General features: G+C 45.2%; 1 protein-coding gene across 2 annotated transcripts in view; it reads right to left on the reverse strand.

Moving 5' to 3' along the window:
* The window catches only part of OSBPL5 (oxysterol binding protein like 5), a 145,093-nt gene extending 134,489 nt beyond the window's left edge, over positions 1-10,604 (reverse strand). The window contains exon 1 of one of the 2 annotated variants that reach the window (XM_069803672.1): positions 10,146-10,604. In XM_069803672.1, the coding sequence (XP_069659773.1) occupies positions 10,146-10,322 (177 nt within the window). In that variant the 5' untranslated portion in view covers positions 10,323-10,604. Of the gene's footprint in view, positions 1-9,454; positions 9,590-10,145 lie in introns of those variants that run through there. The other variant, XM_069803670.1, reaches the window with a different exon arrangement.
* Between the last annotated feature and the right edge of the window lie 3,415 nt (positions 10,605-14,019).

Raw genomic sequence — 14,019 nt, forward strand, 5'->3', positions numbered from 1 at the left:
AAAATACAACGGTATAATTCAAGGCTTCCTGTGGGCACCATCTATGTGTGCAGCTCAGCTCATTTTCAAAACATTATTAAGAGCTACGCTACTTAACTCACCATTTAATTTTGATGTTAAATGAAAGCAAAGAGCATGATGAAAAAGTGGCAGTGAAAAAAACAAAAAGATGAGCCTGAAGATTTCCCACTAGCTTTAACCAGAGAGTAAACAGGCATACTCTGGCTGGGCCAGAGCAGGCAGACAAGGCCAAATAATCCAGAGAAGAGATCAGACCCTCTCTCTACCCTCATAACACAGTTTTGTAAGCCAGCAACACAGGAAAATAAACAAAAACCCAACCCCGAGACTTACTTTCTGTTCATTATTTTCTAGTGCAGAGGCACAGAGGTGCAAGCAATCTCCCCACAGTTACAGGAGGCCTGTGATGGAAGCAGGAACTAATACTGATCTCCTGAATCCAAAGCCAAATGCCATAACCACAACATTATCCTACTTTCATTGCCTCAACCTGTCTGAATCCAGAAGTACCAAATTACTAGGGGAGGGAAGGGAAGAAAACAGAACATTTATCAGGAATATTTCTGATCCACCTAGAAGCAGACACTGCTTACATTGATGTAAGTCTCCCATGTTGCAGTCCAAGGAATTTGGAACAAAGGTGTGAACTTTTAGTGCTCAAAATACTCAGCTTTCTGAAGTTCAAGTGAGGCTGACACAGACCCTCTATTAAATCAAGCAAAAAGCCCCACATTGCTTAATGCTTTTTAGACAGGGGACTGGAATGCTCAAGAGATTAAATAATTTGCACGCTGCCTTTCACCGGGGGTTCACATCCAGCCCAGATCACAAATGTCAAGCACAATCACGCGCACTCTTGATAGACTTTGAGAGGTAAGAGAATGGCCTGAGTACAATTCCCAGAAGACAAATGCTTGTGTGGGACAAGTCCCTGTGGAACAGCTTGGCAGCAGTCCTAGCAGGACAGCAAGAGAAGCCAGTGGAAGGAATACTGCTGAAAAGTGGTGTCTTGGACCCCAGGGTACAGAGGTGAATAAACGAGGGAACACACTTTGGTTTCCCCTTGACTGAAGACCCAGTGAAATCCTGTCCCAAATAAATCACTCTTATCCACATGGAGAGGCAGGGTGTGCTTACAGCAGCTCTGCATTAAAAGCATAAAGATGCCATTCTTATTTGCACCAAACATGCCAAAACAAAGAGCTGGTGAGTTTTTACACAGGATACACAACTCTACACACCTTGTGATTTGCTCAGGCACTCAAACAAGGGAGCCAGAGGGAAGCGACTGTCTGCATAAGCGGCCCACAGCTCCAGCCAGGGAGGAACAGCAGAGGCAGGTACTGGCAGATGGCACAGCGAGGTGGTGTGCACCCACTCAACCAGCCTGGGGACCTGAGCTGTTGCAACTTGCTACAAGCAGAAAACAGCAGCAAACTACACCTTGCTGTGCAGCATGGGCAAAGCACAGAGGGAGCAGAGCCTCCAGAGAGCAAGGCTACAATCCAGTGCCTTCAGAGCTGACTCCTGCAGTAGGATTTTTCGTGCAGTGCCCCTGCTTATGTAGCTCCAAGCTGGGCTTGAAGGTGCAATCTGCTTCTCCACTCTATTTCCACAGCCATTTTCACTTGGAATGCCTGCTGTTTCATTTCAAAAAACTGCTGCGTCCCTGAGGTACAAAGGGCAGTAAACTCTTCTAGCAAAACCTGGGAGTTGGCAGTAGAGAGGGGAAAATAAATCATCAAGGACCACATTGATGTAGATTTTCTTTCTGTCTGGAGCAAAACTTAAATCTCTTCATTCTTCCCTCGTCGTGGCTATGGTAATAATGCACAACCATTCATTATCGTCATCGTAACTAGAAAAGCCCCTTTCAATTTAGCACTTATTATAATTATGGCAAATTAAATAGTGTCTAGAAAAAAGTCTTACTTTTTCAGAGCTATTATCTTACCTCTGTGAAACTCTATCAGTTAAAAGTTAATCTAGCTATTAAACAATAAGGGTTTGTATCTATTCAGTGAGCAGAAAAGCTGAAAATTGTTCAAATTCCATTTCCAAATTCAATACCACATCTCCACGGGAAAACAGGAGAATCTCATTAATGATAGCACGATGTCCCTTTCGCATTGCAGAGACAGTACTTGAGCACCAATTCTCCGATCACTTTCATTCACCTCAATAAAGTTTCCTTTTTTAATATGACGAAAAAATTTGCATTTTACAAAATAACACACCAAATGACTGCCTTTGTGTGTTTTCAGCAAAAGTTCTCTCTGACTAGTGGTGTATTGTTAACGTGATTTCTCTGAGACACACAGGATAAAAAGCATTTGGCTGCTGTGAAGTCAACGGAAAACACACAGCTGTCAAGAGCGTCAGATGTCAAACACAACACAGGAGATCAAACTACAGAGACCAGGAGGAAATCAGGTAAGAAGCCACATGCATTTACATGCCATCTAATAAATATATGGTGATAAGCAGTAAAAGCTTGGAAGATCCAGTTCTGCAAACATTGACTCACACAAACAAGTCCCTATTTAGAGCAATCCCACTGCAGTCAAATTTCTTTTGTGAGGACAAAGCAGACATGGATTTCATGCCTATTCACATCTGTACCATGGAAGGATGTGATAATCCCAAACACAGATCCTTCCTAGAAAACCAGTCTGTTTAAAGCAATTAATTTCTACACTGCTACTCAGGAAAAAAAAAAGAAAGAAAGAAAGAAAAAAAGACAAAGCATCTACAAGAGGTATCCAAGAGAGGCTCTTAGTAAATGGTCATTCTATGTTCTCATAAATAAATCAAACACTAGCTTGGTAATACTTGAGCTGATATTAGAAGCATTATTTTTAAACACAATGTAAGCATACCAGCCTTCAGGAATAAAATAATAAGCAGGACATATCTTTATTATATTGTTGTTCAACAATTGGGAAAATATTAGCAATAATTACCAGCCGGTACTAGACTTGCTCTCTGCTAACTGTGCATCTTGTGAATAACAGCAAGGCTTATATTAACACAATGATGTCAACTGACGACAGCTTTATAGCAGAGAACAGCATATTGTGCATTTCTGGGAAAAGGAATCTTTAGCACTGTGGGGATGATTGTGGTTAAATTGCTTCTGAGTCACAGTCAGTTGTTGCTCAATGATTCTCACTTGGTCCCTACCTACCTTTTATTTCCTCATGAGGATGCACCTGTTCGGAGTAGAGAATAAAACTGGCACTGTCACACCTGCTCTTGTAGCTAATTTAGAGGAGTTATTCAGTGTCTTGCTTACACAATGGGATTATTTTTGTTTATATTACAGAACAGCCCAGCAGAAGCCAAGGCCGCATTGCATTAGACATTGTGTGAACTTACAATAAAAGATAGACCTTGACACCAAAGAACATGTAATTCAAGTAGACAGAAGATGAAAAAGGCATGGGAAGCTGATGTTAATACACCCTGGCCACCTACCTTCTTGGGGCACTCAGGAATAGGAGACTCTACAGCACACTTCTCAGATACACTCATGGCTAAGGGATCCTCCCAGCTTCTCAGCACACCTCACCCTCTTGGAAAAGAAAGCTTTTGGCACCTACACTGAGGGTTTCCACAAGCCAGAACTTGAATACCAGCCTGGAAAAAATTAGGTTAGATGCCTGACAGTCTGGGCTTGGTTTATACAGCCTCCAGCCCTGTCCTCAGCTAGAGCTCCCCGAGTCTACTGCAATGCATAGTTGTATGAAAAAATGAGCGCAAGTAAGCCAATGTGCCTCCCATGACCTAGAGTCCAGAGAGAAATTCAGGTGGTAACAGCAGAGTGATTCTATGCAACAAAGCCTGGGTGGATCACCAGTCAAAAAAATATGGGGCCTGGTTTGCATCCACAGAACCTGAATTAAAACAAAAGAAAAAAATCCATTTATATCCTTTCTTATCAAATTATATCTGCTCTTCAGTGAGGGATGTTACAAAGGCCAAGCAAGACAAGGAGGTTGGTCCAAATTAACAGATGTTAAAACAGAAAGAAGAAAATCTATTTTAAACCAAATTCAAAAGTACAAAGACAGTGTATTTCATGCCTAACACACCTGTGTCCTGCTCTAGATCGACAATAACAGAGAGCTCCATGGAAGGCAGCTTAAATTACTGCCTTGCTCACTGGTGCTGCAATTTGTATGGTGCGTTCAGTGTTCACAGAAAGCCTTCATAATCCAAGTAAGGATTTACAACTTTATGGAAAAAAAATTATATTGCTCAGACCTGAACTGTCTTTGACCCACATATGAAAGAAAAGGTCTTGAAACAATCTGCAAATCGAGATTTCTTTCCTTAGTAAGGTAAGGGGAAAAAAAATTATTCACTGTATCAGCAACTGTCAGGCTTGCAGCATTGCCTGAGAATCTTTACAAAGCAACACAGCAAGAAAAGGCAGAAAGATTCATCTTCTAGAATGTAAATCTCACCTATTTGCATCCATGCCAGGAGCTTACTAGAATAACCACCACTACCACCACGAGCCCAGCATTAATTCCAGTGACAATTTCACATTCAGCTTCCAGGGATTTTACAGATGAGCCAGCAGCAGCTCCCTGAGTGAACTGTGCAATGTTTGATAAAGTGTCAAAAAGCCTCAGTCACCTCTAATTACTACATAAAAGTGATCCTCTCCTAATGCCGAAAGTCTTACCAAAAAGAAAAAAGACAAAAAGAAAAGACTTAAAATTAAATTGCTCTTTTCATTCTGCCAAGATTAACCATGGTGAGTAACAGTTACCCGCGCCATGCAATGCAGCAGAGTTCCCTTCCTCTCGTCACTGGGAAATGGAAATTGTTTGCCGTGTGGTAAGAATTCCCTGTCATTATAATCTGAGAAAAGAGCAAAACAATTGTATAGTGCAACACTAGCATAGGCTTTGCACTCTTAACTGGCATCAAACAACACAAGTAACAAAAGCCAAACTGTCTCTGCAGCACTGGAGGTGGGAAGGAGCAACAACACATGAACAGTTGTCTGGAACAAACTGCATTAGCATTAGCATGGAAATTAAAGTGCCTCTTAGAGCAATCTCATGTTTTTTGCAGTGAAAGAGACCTAGCAGGACACTGTTTTTGTGCTCAAAGTGCTGGGATACAGAAGGACCAAGTTCACATTCAAGCTTTCCACTCAACACAGAACTAGACATTTCATCACTCAATGCCTCTTCTGCATCTTATAAAGACAAGCAGCAAGTCTGCTTTTATCTTAGCCTCTGCTGATCAATTTAGACAGCATACCCTTTGGGACGCTACTACAGTAGCATCCCATTTTGGGAATACACACAAAATAGCTATTACATTATTCCTTGGGGGTACAATTTCACATTGATTGATCCATTGACAGGTTAGGCAGGATGCAGCAGGCAGACTCAGTGTTGGGTTCCCCCCCCCCCCAAGGATAGCTGCACATGTGCCAGTTTATTAAGGATGTGTGTATTTCTCTTGCCTTTAGTTGGTTAATTTTACACTGATACTATAATCATGCAAATGGTAACGAGGTTGCCAAAACACCCAAATTCACACAGCCCTACAGCCAATTCCCAAGAAGTCAAAACTTGGCTTGAACTTTAACAAAACACATACAAAAACTATTATCAATAAGGCTGCCAGCACAATGAGGTTATTGATATTGGCCCATAGCACAGACCTCAGTGACACATTTCAGAAAGGAAGCCCAGGTATACACCTAGCTGTTTATTAAACAAGGAGGAGAAAAGAGCCTTTTAAATTGAGAGTTTGATTTACATGTCTATAAATCCTTCAATCCAAAAGGAGCACAAAGGAAATAATGGCACAACTTCAACTATAGCTCTGCAAACACGATACAAGGCTATCTGAGACTAGGGAACAAGAGATATGCCCACATTTCTTATCCAGGTTGCAAAAAAAAAAAAAAAAAAAATCAAACAGGTAAGTGGCTGGACTATTCTAACCTAAAAAAAAAATTTTTAAAAAAATCCTTTTTTCACATCATTCTCCTTTCATGATGGGCAGAAACAATTTAAGGGTGACTCTTAGTAGCCTGCTGTCAGCTGCTTCCCATTTTGCAAAATATTCCCCTTTAATCCCTTGATCTTTTCTTATTACACAGATGCATATACAGTACCTAGAGCCCGATGCAAGCATGACACCCCTACACCTTGAAACAGTATTCCAGTAATTCAGAAATGTGAAAGTTATTGAAGCAGTCTTGGCTTTTGAGTTCCTCAGTGATAAAATATTCCTGTCAGCAGGCATTATTTTGGGAAGTTTTTGCTATTTCCTGACTCACCTGATCTCACATTCCAAGCTTGGGAGAGAGCACCCATGAATTAATTTTGCTCCCACCACCCCCAGAGTAGCAACGGAGAGAAGCATTTCAACAAGGAGTCTCAGAGCTGCTACTAATTGAAGGCTGGCTTAAAATATACAGTATGCTAAAGTGTGCTGTGACCAATTAGTATCGCAGCGGAAACACATGGGTAGTAAATTTTGCAGATGGGAAAACTGGTCCTGAAGAGTAACCCATCACCATGGTGGGGGAGACACGAAGGTGGCAGGCAGGTACAATGGGAAGATGAGATTGCAAAGCCAGGGCAGTGTGTAGCCAGGTGTGAAGAGAACCAGTTGGAATTTGGGTCCTCAGCAGCTCATTCTCTGGAGCAATAAAGCAGCAGGCAGGAAGGTCTGGGCAGGATGTACGCTGCTCCTTAGCCCTCCACAGAGGCTCAGCAGCTGCTTATCAAAAGGGTGTTTTTCAGGATGGTTGTCTCCTTCCTCCTTCATTGCATGGCCAGAAAGAGCCACAGTGGCAGGGAGGGGCTGGGATGAGGGCTGAACCTGTGATTTAGAGTCAGCCCTGTACAATTAAATGTACCACAGCAACACTGCTCCATAAGGAGGGCTGTGAGCTCCACACACAGCAGCACCTGGAAGGAGTTTGCTCAGTCTCAGAAGCTTGGCACTCTGGAATGCACAGCACAAGTGCCAGCAATGACAGTCAGGAGCCTGCACGAGGAGTAAGCAAGCCCAGCCCCACACCGAGACAGGCTGGCATAGCAGGTCACCATCATTCTTGCCTAAACCCACATGTACTTGGCATTTGGATTGTCTGTTCCCATTCCCTGAGCTGCTGCTTGTGTTTCCTTTACCTTAGTAACCACAGCAGGCATGCACAAACACCTACAATGTACTGCCAGAGACATCTCATGTTGAGCAGCGGAGGCGTGAGGAGCAGCATTTCTGGCTGAGAAAACACTGTGCTATTAATGCTCCAAAGGCAGGGAGGTCAGGAGAAGAAACACTGAACACAGCTTTTTCCTCAAACAAAACGGGAGATCAAATAGTACAAATCCGTGCAGTTGCAGAGGGAGGTCTGTGCTCCATGGCTCAGAAGCAGCAGGACCCTGCAGACACAGTTCAGGGCACTCTCATTTTCACCTCTTGAGCCCCTGATCCAGGCCTAAGAGACCTGCACCACTGGCAACACTGAAAATCTCACAATTGCCCCCAGCAGATAACAGGTCCCTTGGACATGAAGTTAGACGAACCCAATTCAGATCAGCTTAACTAAAACTTTTATGATCTATGAACACAATATGAATTAGTTGAGTCTGAGTTTTGCTCTGAACACAGCACACTGACTTCAAACGCTGCCCATTACAGATTACAGGAACACATCTCCCTAGACATATCCCAGATTCCAAACCACAACGCCATATTGGACACGGAGCCATTTTTCCCCTGCTGTAGCCAAGAAAGCACCTTGCTAAATACCTAAACCAGCAATGGAAACTGAACCACCTGTACTGTACAAGCCTCCCTCCCACCCTCCTGATGAATCAGTGTTGCAATAAAGCACATGGAAATTAAATTAAGTACCATGAAAAGATTACAGCAGTAAATCCGCCTTTCAGTTACATTCACGTAGCGCCATGATTAAATCATTCCTTAGGTTCACGTTGTCCGCTTCAGACCAAAACAGGCTGCGGGCACGACTAAGGCCTGCATTTTTTCCCTTGAATCAGAGAATTGCCATCCCTATCTTGATCAATAGTGGCATAAAGTAAACCCTGGCACTGAACCAGACTCCTTTGCTCTCCCCATGCCTTTTGGCCCAGCTCAGCTGTCACCCTCCTCACCAGGCTGGGGCGAGCGTATTCTCAGGGTCACCTATGATCCCACCATGAGTTGCCCTGCAGAGAACACCCATTCTCCACTTTCAGCAAGAAAACTTACCACATGCAAAGGGGAAGCCGCCGCAAAGCGTGACTTGAGACTTACCTCCCTCCCTCCCCACTCACACCTCTTTGGAAACTTGCTGCCAAGGAAGAAAGGTGGCAGCTGGGACACATCCAATGCAGCGGCTGCTCTCTGCTGTACAGACATTGCTGAATACTACTATCTTCTGCATCAGTGCAAAAAGAGGGAAGGAATATTTTGACAACAAAGATACTGCTGCAGCTGGATGAAGTGGTGACTACACAGCTTAAAGAAGTTTCCTCCTCACTTACATTAAACAATTGTTTCACACTACAGCACTTCAGGTTTGCATGGCACTTGAAAAACATGGTTTCTGATCCAGCAGACAGTTGTATGTGCTTATATATTTATTTCTCCAGGAATGCTGCCTTGCTCTACTTAGTGCAAGCTAAAAGCATTTCCAAACTCGGGTCTACCTGATTTTTAGATAGCAATGCAAATGGCCTCTAGTATGATATCTGTACAAGTGCCTATAAGAAAGGTAATACTACCATCACTTACACATAGCCAATTACTATCAGTGCAGACAGCCTCCTTACTATTTCCTCACCATCCTGGAAGAAGTATGTTAAAAAATGGGTTCCACTGACCAGATATGCCCACACATCTAAAGAAACGATGTCACCTTGACAGCCTGCAATCCCCCATGCCATGCCAGCCACACACCGGGCCATCCAGCCCTGCCATGCACAGATGCTGCGGGGCGGGGGCAACGACAGACACGACACCCCACAGCTCCCACCACCAAACCCCAAACTGCAACAGGCACACACAGAAACAGCAAAACACCCTTGCTACACACAGCCTGGGCACAAAGCATGGGCAGAGCAGGGTTCCCTTCCCAGAGCTGCCAACGCTCAGCCACTAACTGGAATCGCCTCGCTCATAAGACGACTCTGGGGTACCACGTTATGGTTAAAAATAGGCAGCCTGGCTGTGCGGGGGACAGGAAGAAGGACTGGCTTGGGGGGGGATGGGGGGATTTATTGGGGTAATGCGGGGGAGGGGGGGAGATATTCGCTTTTAGAGGGTATTTTTGGGAGGATGGTTTTTGGGGTACGGCGGGCGGGGGGAAGTGGCTTTTTAGGGGTGAAGGGCTCGGAGACAGCCGACCCCGGGCTGGAGAAGGGGGGAGCCCGGCGCGTCTTACCTGGTCGGGGCGGCCGAGCCCCCCGCGCGGCGCCGCCTTCAGCACGCCGCGCCCGGCGGCCGCCGCCGCCGCGCCGCCCGCATCGCCGCCGCCCGGACACGCGTGGGATGGGGTGGCGCGGACACGCGTGGGCCCCGCCGAGCCTCTCCTCCCGCGGCACGGAAAGCGCGGAGCGGCGGGCCGCGGCCGGACAGCTGCTCGGGGGAGGCGGCGGCGGCAGGAAATACCAAAAGACTGATCCAACCACGCTAGGGAGGGAGGGAGGGAAGAGAGGGGGGAATAGAGGAAAAAATAGAAGGGGGAGGAAAATAAAAAGGGAGGAAAAAAATAAAGGAAACGTGCAAAATCCGGGCGGGATCGGCGCGGAGCGGGCGCGGTGCTCGGCTCCCCGCGCCGCGCCGGGGCCCGCGGCAGCGGCCCCGGGACCGCGCCGGCCTCTCCCCGCCGGCCCCGCTGGGGCTCGGCTCGGTTTGTGATTCCTCCCCCCCTTCCCCCCCGGAGTTTGTTTCTTTCTTCTCCTCGACACAGGGAGAGGCTGAAGCCAAGGCAGAGTAAATAAAGCAAAAAAACCAACCCCAACCCCCTAAACAAAAATCATGCAGACGCACACACCGCGCCCAAGCAAGCAACTAGCCTTCCTTGGGGTTCACTGATGCCATTGACATGTGCAAGGTAATGGAGAAAAGTCAACCTGGGGAAGTCGCCACGCTGAAGCCCTCCAGCTGCAGGAGCACTTTGTCTCAGCATCCAGCCATATGCCTCCTCCGACGCCGTGACTCAAAGGCGCCCGTGCAATATGCAGCCCTGACAAGCAGCCGGGCACGCTCCCAGCTTCGCCTGTGCGTCCAGAGCGAAAAATCAATCCCATGGCAAGCACGGACCCCTAAGCTCCTCCAGACAAGGAGGACAGTCCAATCATCGCATCCCTGGCCACAGCCTGCCTGCCCCTTGGGGGAGGCATGACTTTACAGGCAGTACAGTATCTGGTAAAACATCACGAGCAGAAAACAACCCAGCCACACACGTTTAACTGCTGCTTCCTCTTCCCTCCACCCTGCAGGTCCCACAGTTCAGTGCTGGACCAAGAACAGGAAGCCAAGAGGGACTTCATGCCTCCTTCATTGCCATGGGAAAAGGTAATGCCGAAAGTCCACCCAGACTCAGAGTAGCAGAGCTAAAAGGCACACAAACTTTCTGAAACCAAAATCACATGAGAGCATAATGTGACCAACATGCACGTCTGACTTTCATCACCAAGTCTGAATCACCTACGTACAGCTGAGCCCTTGGTGCAAAATAGAGCATGGAGCTCAGACTCATGCTTCTGAAACCAGAAGTGTTAAACCAGACGCCTGAAGTGTGCTGCTATCCCACCCTTCACAAAAAAAGCTAGATCCTTTTTCTCTTTAGTGTGTGCAGCCCCTAAACCAAGACAAAGACCAACCAGCTCTGATGTTGCCCATGCTACCCAGGAAGCCAGCTTTCAACTCTAAAGAGCAACAACTCATTAATTGAAAAGGTCTCCCAGATCCAAAAGAAAAATCCTGAATTCATTCAAAGCTGCAAGCTCAGCTTGGACCAGGACATAATTTCTCTCACTCACTGCCTCCAGCCAGCTACAGCCCATCCACACACTACAAGGCTTCACCCTGCATCGCTTATATCCACGTACCTAACCTTAGCCAGTAGAGGTAGCTGATTTTCTTCTAATGAGCTTGGTGGGACATAGAGCAGTATGCACTATACCTAGCTAGGAGTACAGCATGGTACTGGAGAGAAAATTCACCATCTATTTTTGCTCTTTCCTAGAAGTTCTAGTACAAAACAGGACTATAAACAGATTATAAACTAGACTATGAACAGATCCCACAGCCTAGGCCATCCCTACTATTCAAGAGTCACAATGGTCCTTCTTTAACCATTAAATAAGCCCCTGAATCACTTGCATAGGCAAGTAGTTATTAAATTCACCTGTATTTGTAGTGATTTCTGCCATCATCTGCAAGGTGTGGAGACTTGTCATGATTCCAGCTGCCTTCAAGTCGGTTGGGATTTTGACTTAATCCTCAACAAAATTTTACCCTTACAGCAAGCCTGTACTGTGCAATGGGGCAGGACACTGCATGGAGATGTCAGAACAAGCATGAGCCAAGGCCTCTCGTCACCCTGGCTCAGGGCACTGCCAGGCAGAGCCGCTGCGTTGAAGGCAGAAACAACTTACCCTGGCTCATAGTGTATCTCCCTGCTGCATCCTGCCCCATCTGCTCCAGGCCACACCAGGCTTCTCTCTGTGCCCTCCGCTCCCTTCACCCTTCTGCTTTTAGGGTTGACTCACTCAAATGCAGCCAGGTAGTTTGACAGCACCTTGCCTGGTTCAAATGGCTTTTTCCCTAAACCATATAGGCTTGACATTGATCCTGCTGTCTGTGTCCAGATTGGCTTTGTCCAGCTGTGGCAACAGAAGTGGCTCCTTGGCTACTTTAGTACAGAGATCTAGGGTTTCTAGCAGCCCTACACAAGTCACAGTGGGTCTCAGAGTACACTTCCCAAGGACTTCTGTTTTAAAAGTTTTAAAAACCCTTTTAAAAGTGTTTTGGCTAAAGTTTTCCACTAAATTATTTTCTTCTCGGGCAATCATTCCATGATTATTAATATTTCATCTGTTCACTGCCACATCACCACACAGAGCTCATATGATAAAAAATGAGCATCCACAAACATCCTTGTCATAACAGTTACAGACCCTGATAAAGAATAATATGTTTTCCTATGTCCTCTAGGACAGCACATATGACATTAGTGATGTGGATACACAGAGCAAAAGGCTTGCCAGTTAAAATGTCAATATTTTGTAAGTAAAACTGGACCATCAGAGAAAATTTACATCAGACTGGTGCTTTGCGTCATGTAGCCATGGCATTTCTGATGTGGTCCAGGGAGCACTGAAATTGGATTTCCTGTGTCTTCAGACCTTGCACCAGATGATAGGTTCTCTGACTCTCAGTTAGACAAGAGCAACATCCATCACTTCCCTGTCTGTCTGTCAAAGTCAGGACCTGAGCCAGGTCTCCCCCTTATAAATCCCCTACAGAAAAGTGAAGAAACTGAACCATGCAAACACTTAATATTTTTAAAGACTATTTTCCACAGCCCTCTAGTGTCTGTTCTGTTAACGGGCATTCAGAAGACAACACATTTGCTCGAGCTCTGCGGGTTACGATTACCTTGCCTGCACCGTCTGCAGGTCCTGCAGATATACCTGAGCTGCCTGTAAAACCCTAACGAGGTAGCTGTGGAGTACAAACCTCATGACCTAACCCTGCATTTGGGGTGAGGTTTGCTGTGTGCACCAGCTCCTGTCCTAACACTACCATCTGAGCTCCCTAGCTTAAAGCTAATTCATCAGCATCCCCCAGATATGACATATCCCTTTGACAAAAGCTGACGGATGTACCTGGTGGTTAGGGCTGAGGTCCCTTTTGTCTTCCATTCTCCTTTGCAAGAAACCAGCCTTCCTTTTAGGGGGTCTGCAGCTGTGATTATTTTCTTTGCGCATTTGCCAGTGTTTGCAACACTTACCTTTCTCACCACAGCAATGTAACTCTGTCCTAAGAGGGCTTGTAAACTGGTGTGAACTCTATCATAAGCAAGGGTAACAAAAACAGCAAAGCACAATAAGCTGTAATTGTAGTGCTGGGAGAGTGAAATCAGAGTGATTCAGTTGTGTTACCCCAGTCCTTACAATCCAATAATGCAACCCAGAGAGCTTAATAGTCAGGGCACTTAAAAACAATATCTAATGTCTTTTTATGACAACCCTAGGAGATGTGCAACAACACAGTACCAGTGCTGTTTAGAAATTGTGATAAAGGCAGACAGGGAGGTGAGCTGCAGCAACAGACAGATCACTCAGTTATTTCAAGTCAGCAGTCTGCTGTTTAGGAAATCATTGCAGCACTTTCCCCTGCATCTTCCTTTTTGTATCCTTCACCTTTTGCTAACTGCTGAGCTCCTCTTCTCTCCAACAGAGATCAGACCCCACCTATGTGAAATGCAAATACATACTCATTTTGCAGTGTCCACAAGACTTGAATTTTATGCTTTCCTATATCTCACAACATATCTACAATAGTTCTACAAGCTCCTGTTTATGACTAGAAAGTTTATTAAATACCATAAAAGCCATCAGATATATTTATTGGCCTCTATTAAAATGGAAATTGAGAGGAACAATCATATTCCTATCATTGTAATTAGTACAATGTCTCTACAGCCATAACCACATTAATCAGACATCATATGAATGGTTGTTAGCATTACAAGATATTTGCCCTTAAGCTCATGGCACATAGCAAGACAAGAAGCAGGAAGCTTTAAAAGAAATGAGTTAAAAAAGAAGTTATTAAACACAGGTCTTTATCATTAGCCATAAGCTTCAACACAGCTGTATACAATTAATGATAAGAAAAAGATCACTTTTACCCACATGCATTTTCCAGTGCAAAGTTCCTTAGCAAAAATATTTAATGCCATAGCTGGAGTTTCATGTTAATAAATAGCAGTCT

This window comes from Haliaeetus albicilla, chromosome 16 (assembly GCF_947461875.1).
Source record: "Haliaeetus albicilla chromosome 16, bHalAlb1.1, whole genome shotgun sequence".
Taxonomy (NCBI): domain Eukaryota; kingdom Metazoa; phylum Chordata; class Aves; order Accipitriformes; family Accipitridae; genus Haliaeetus; species Haliaeetus albicilla.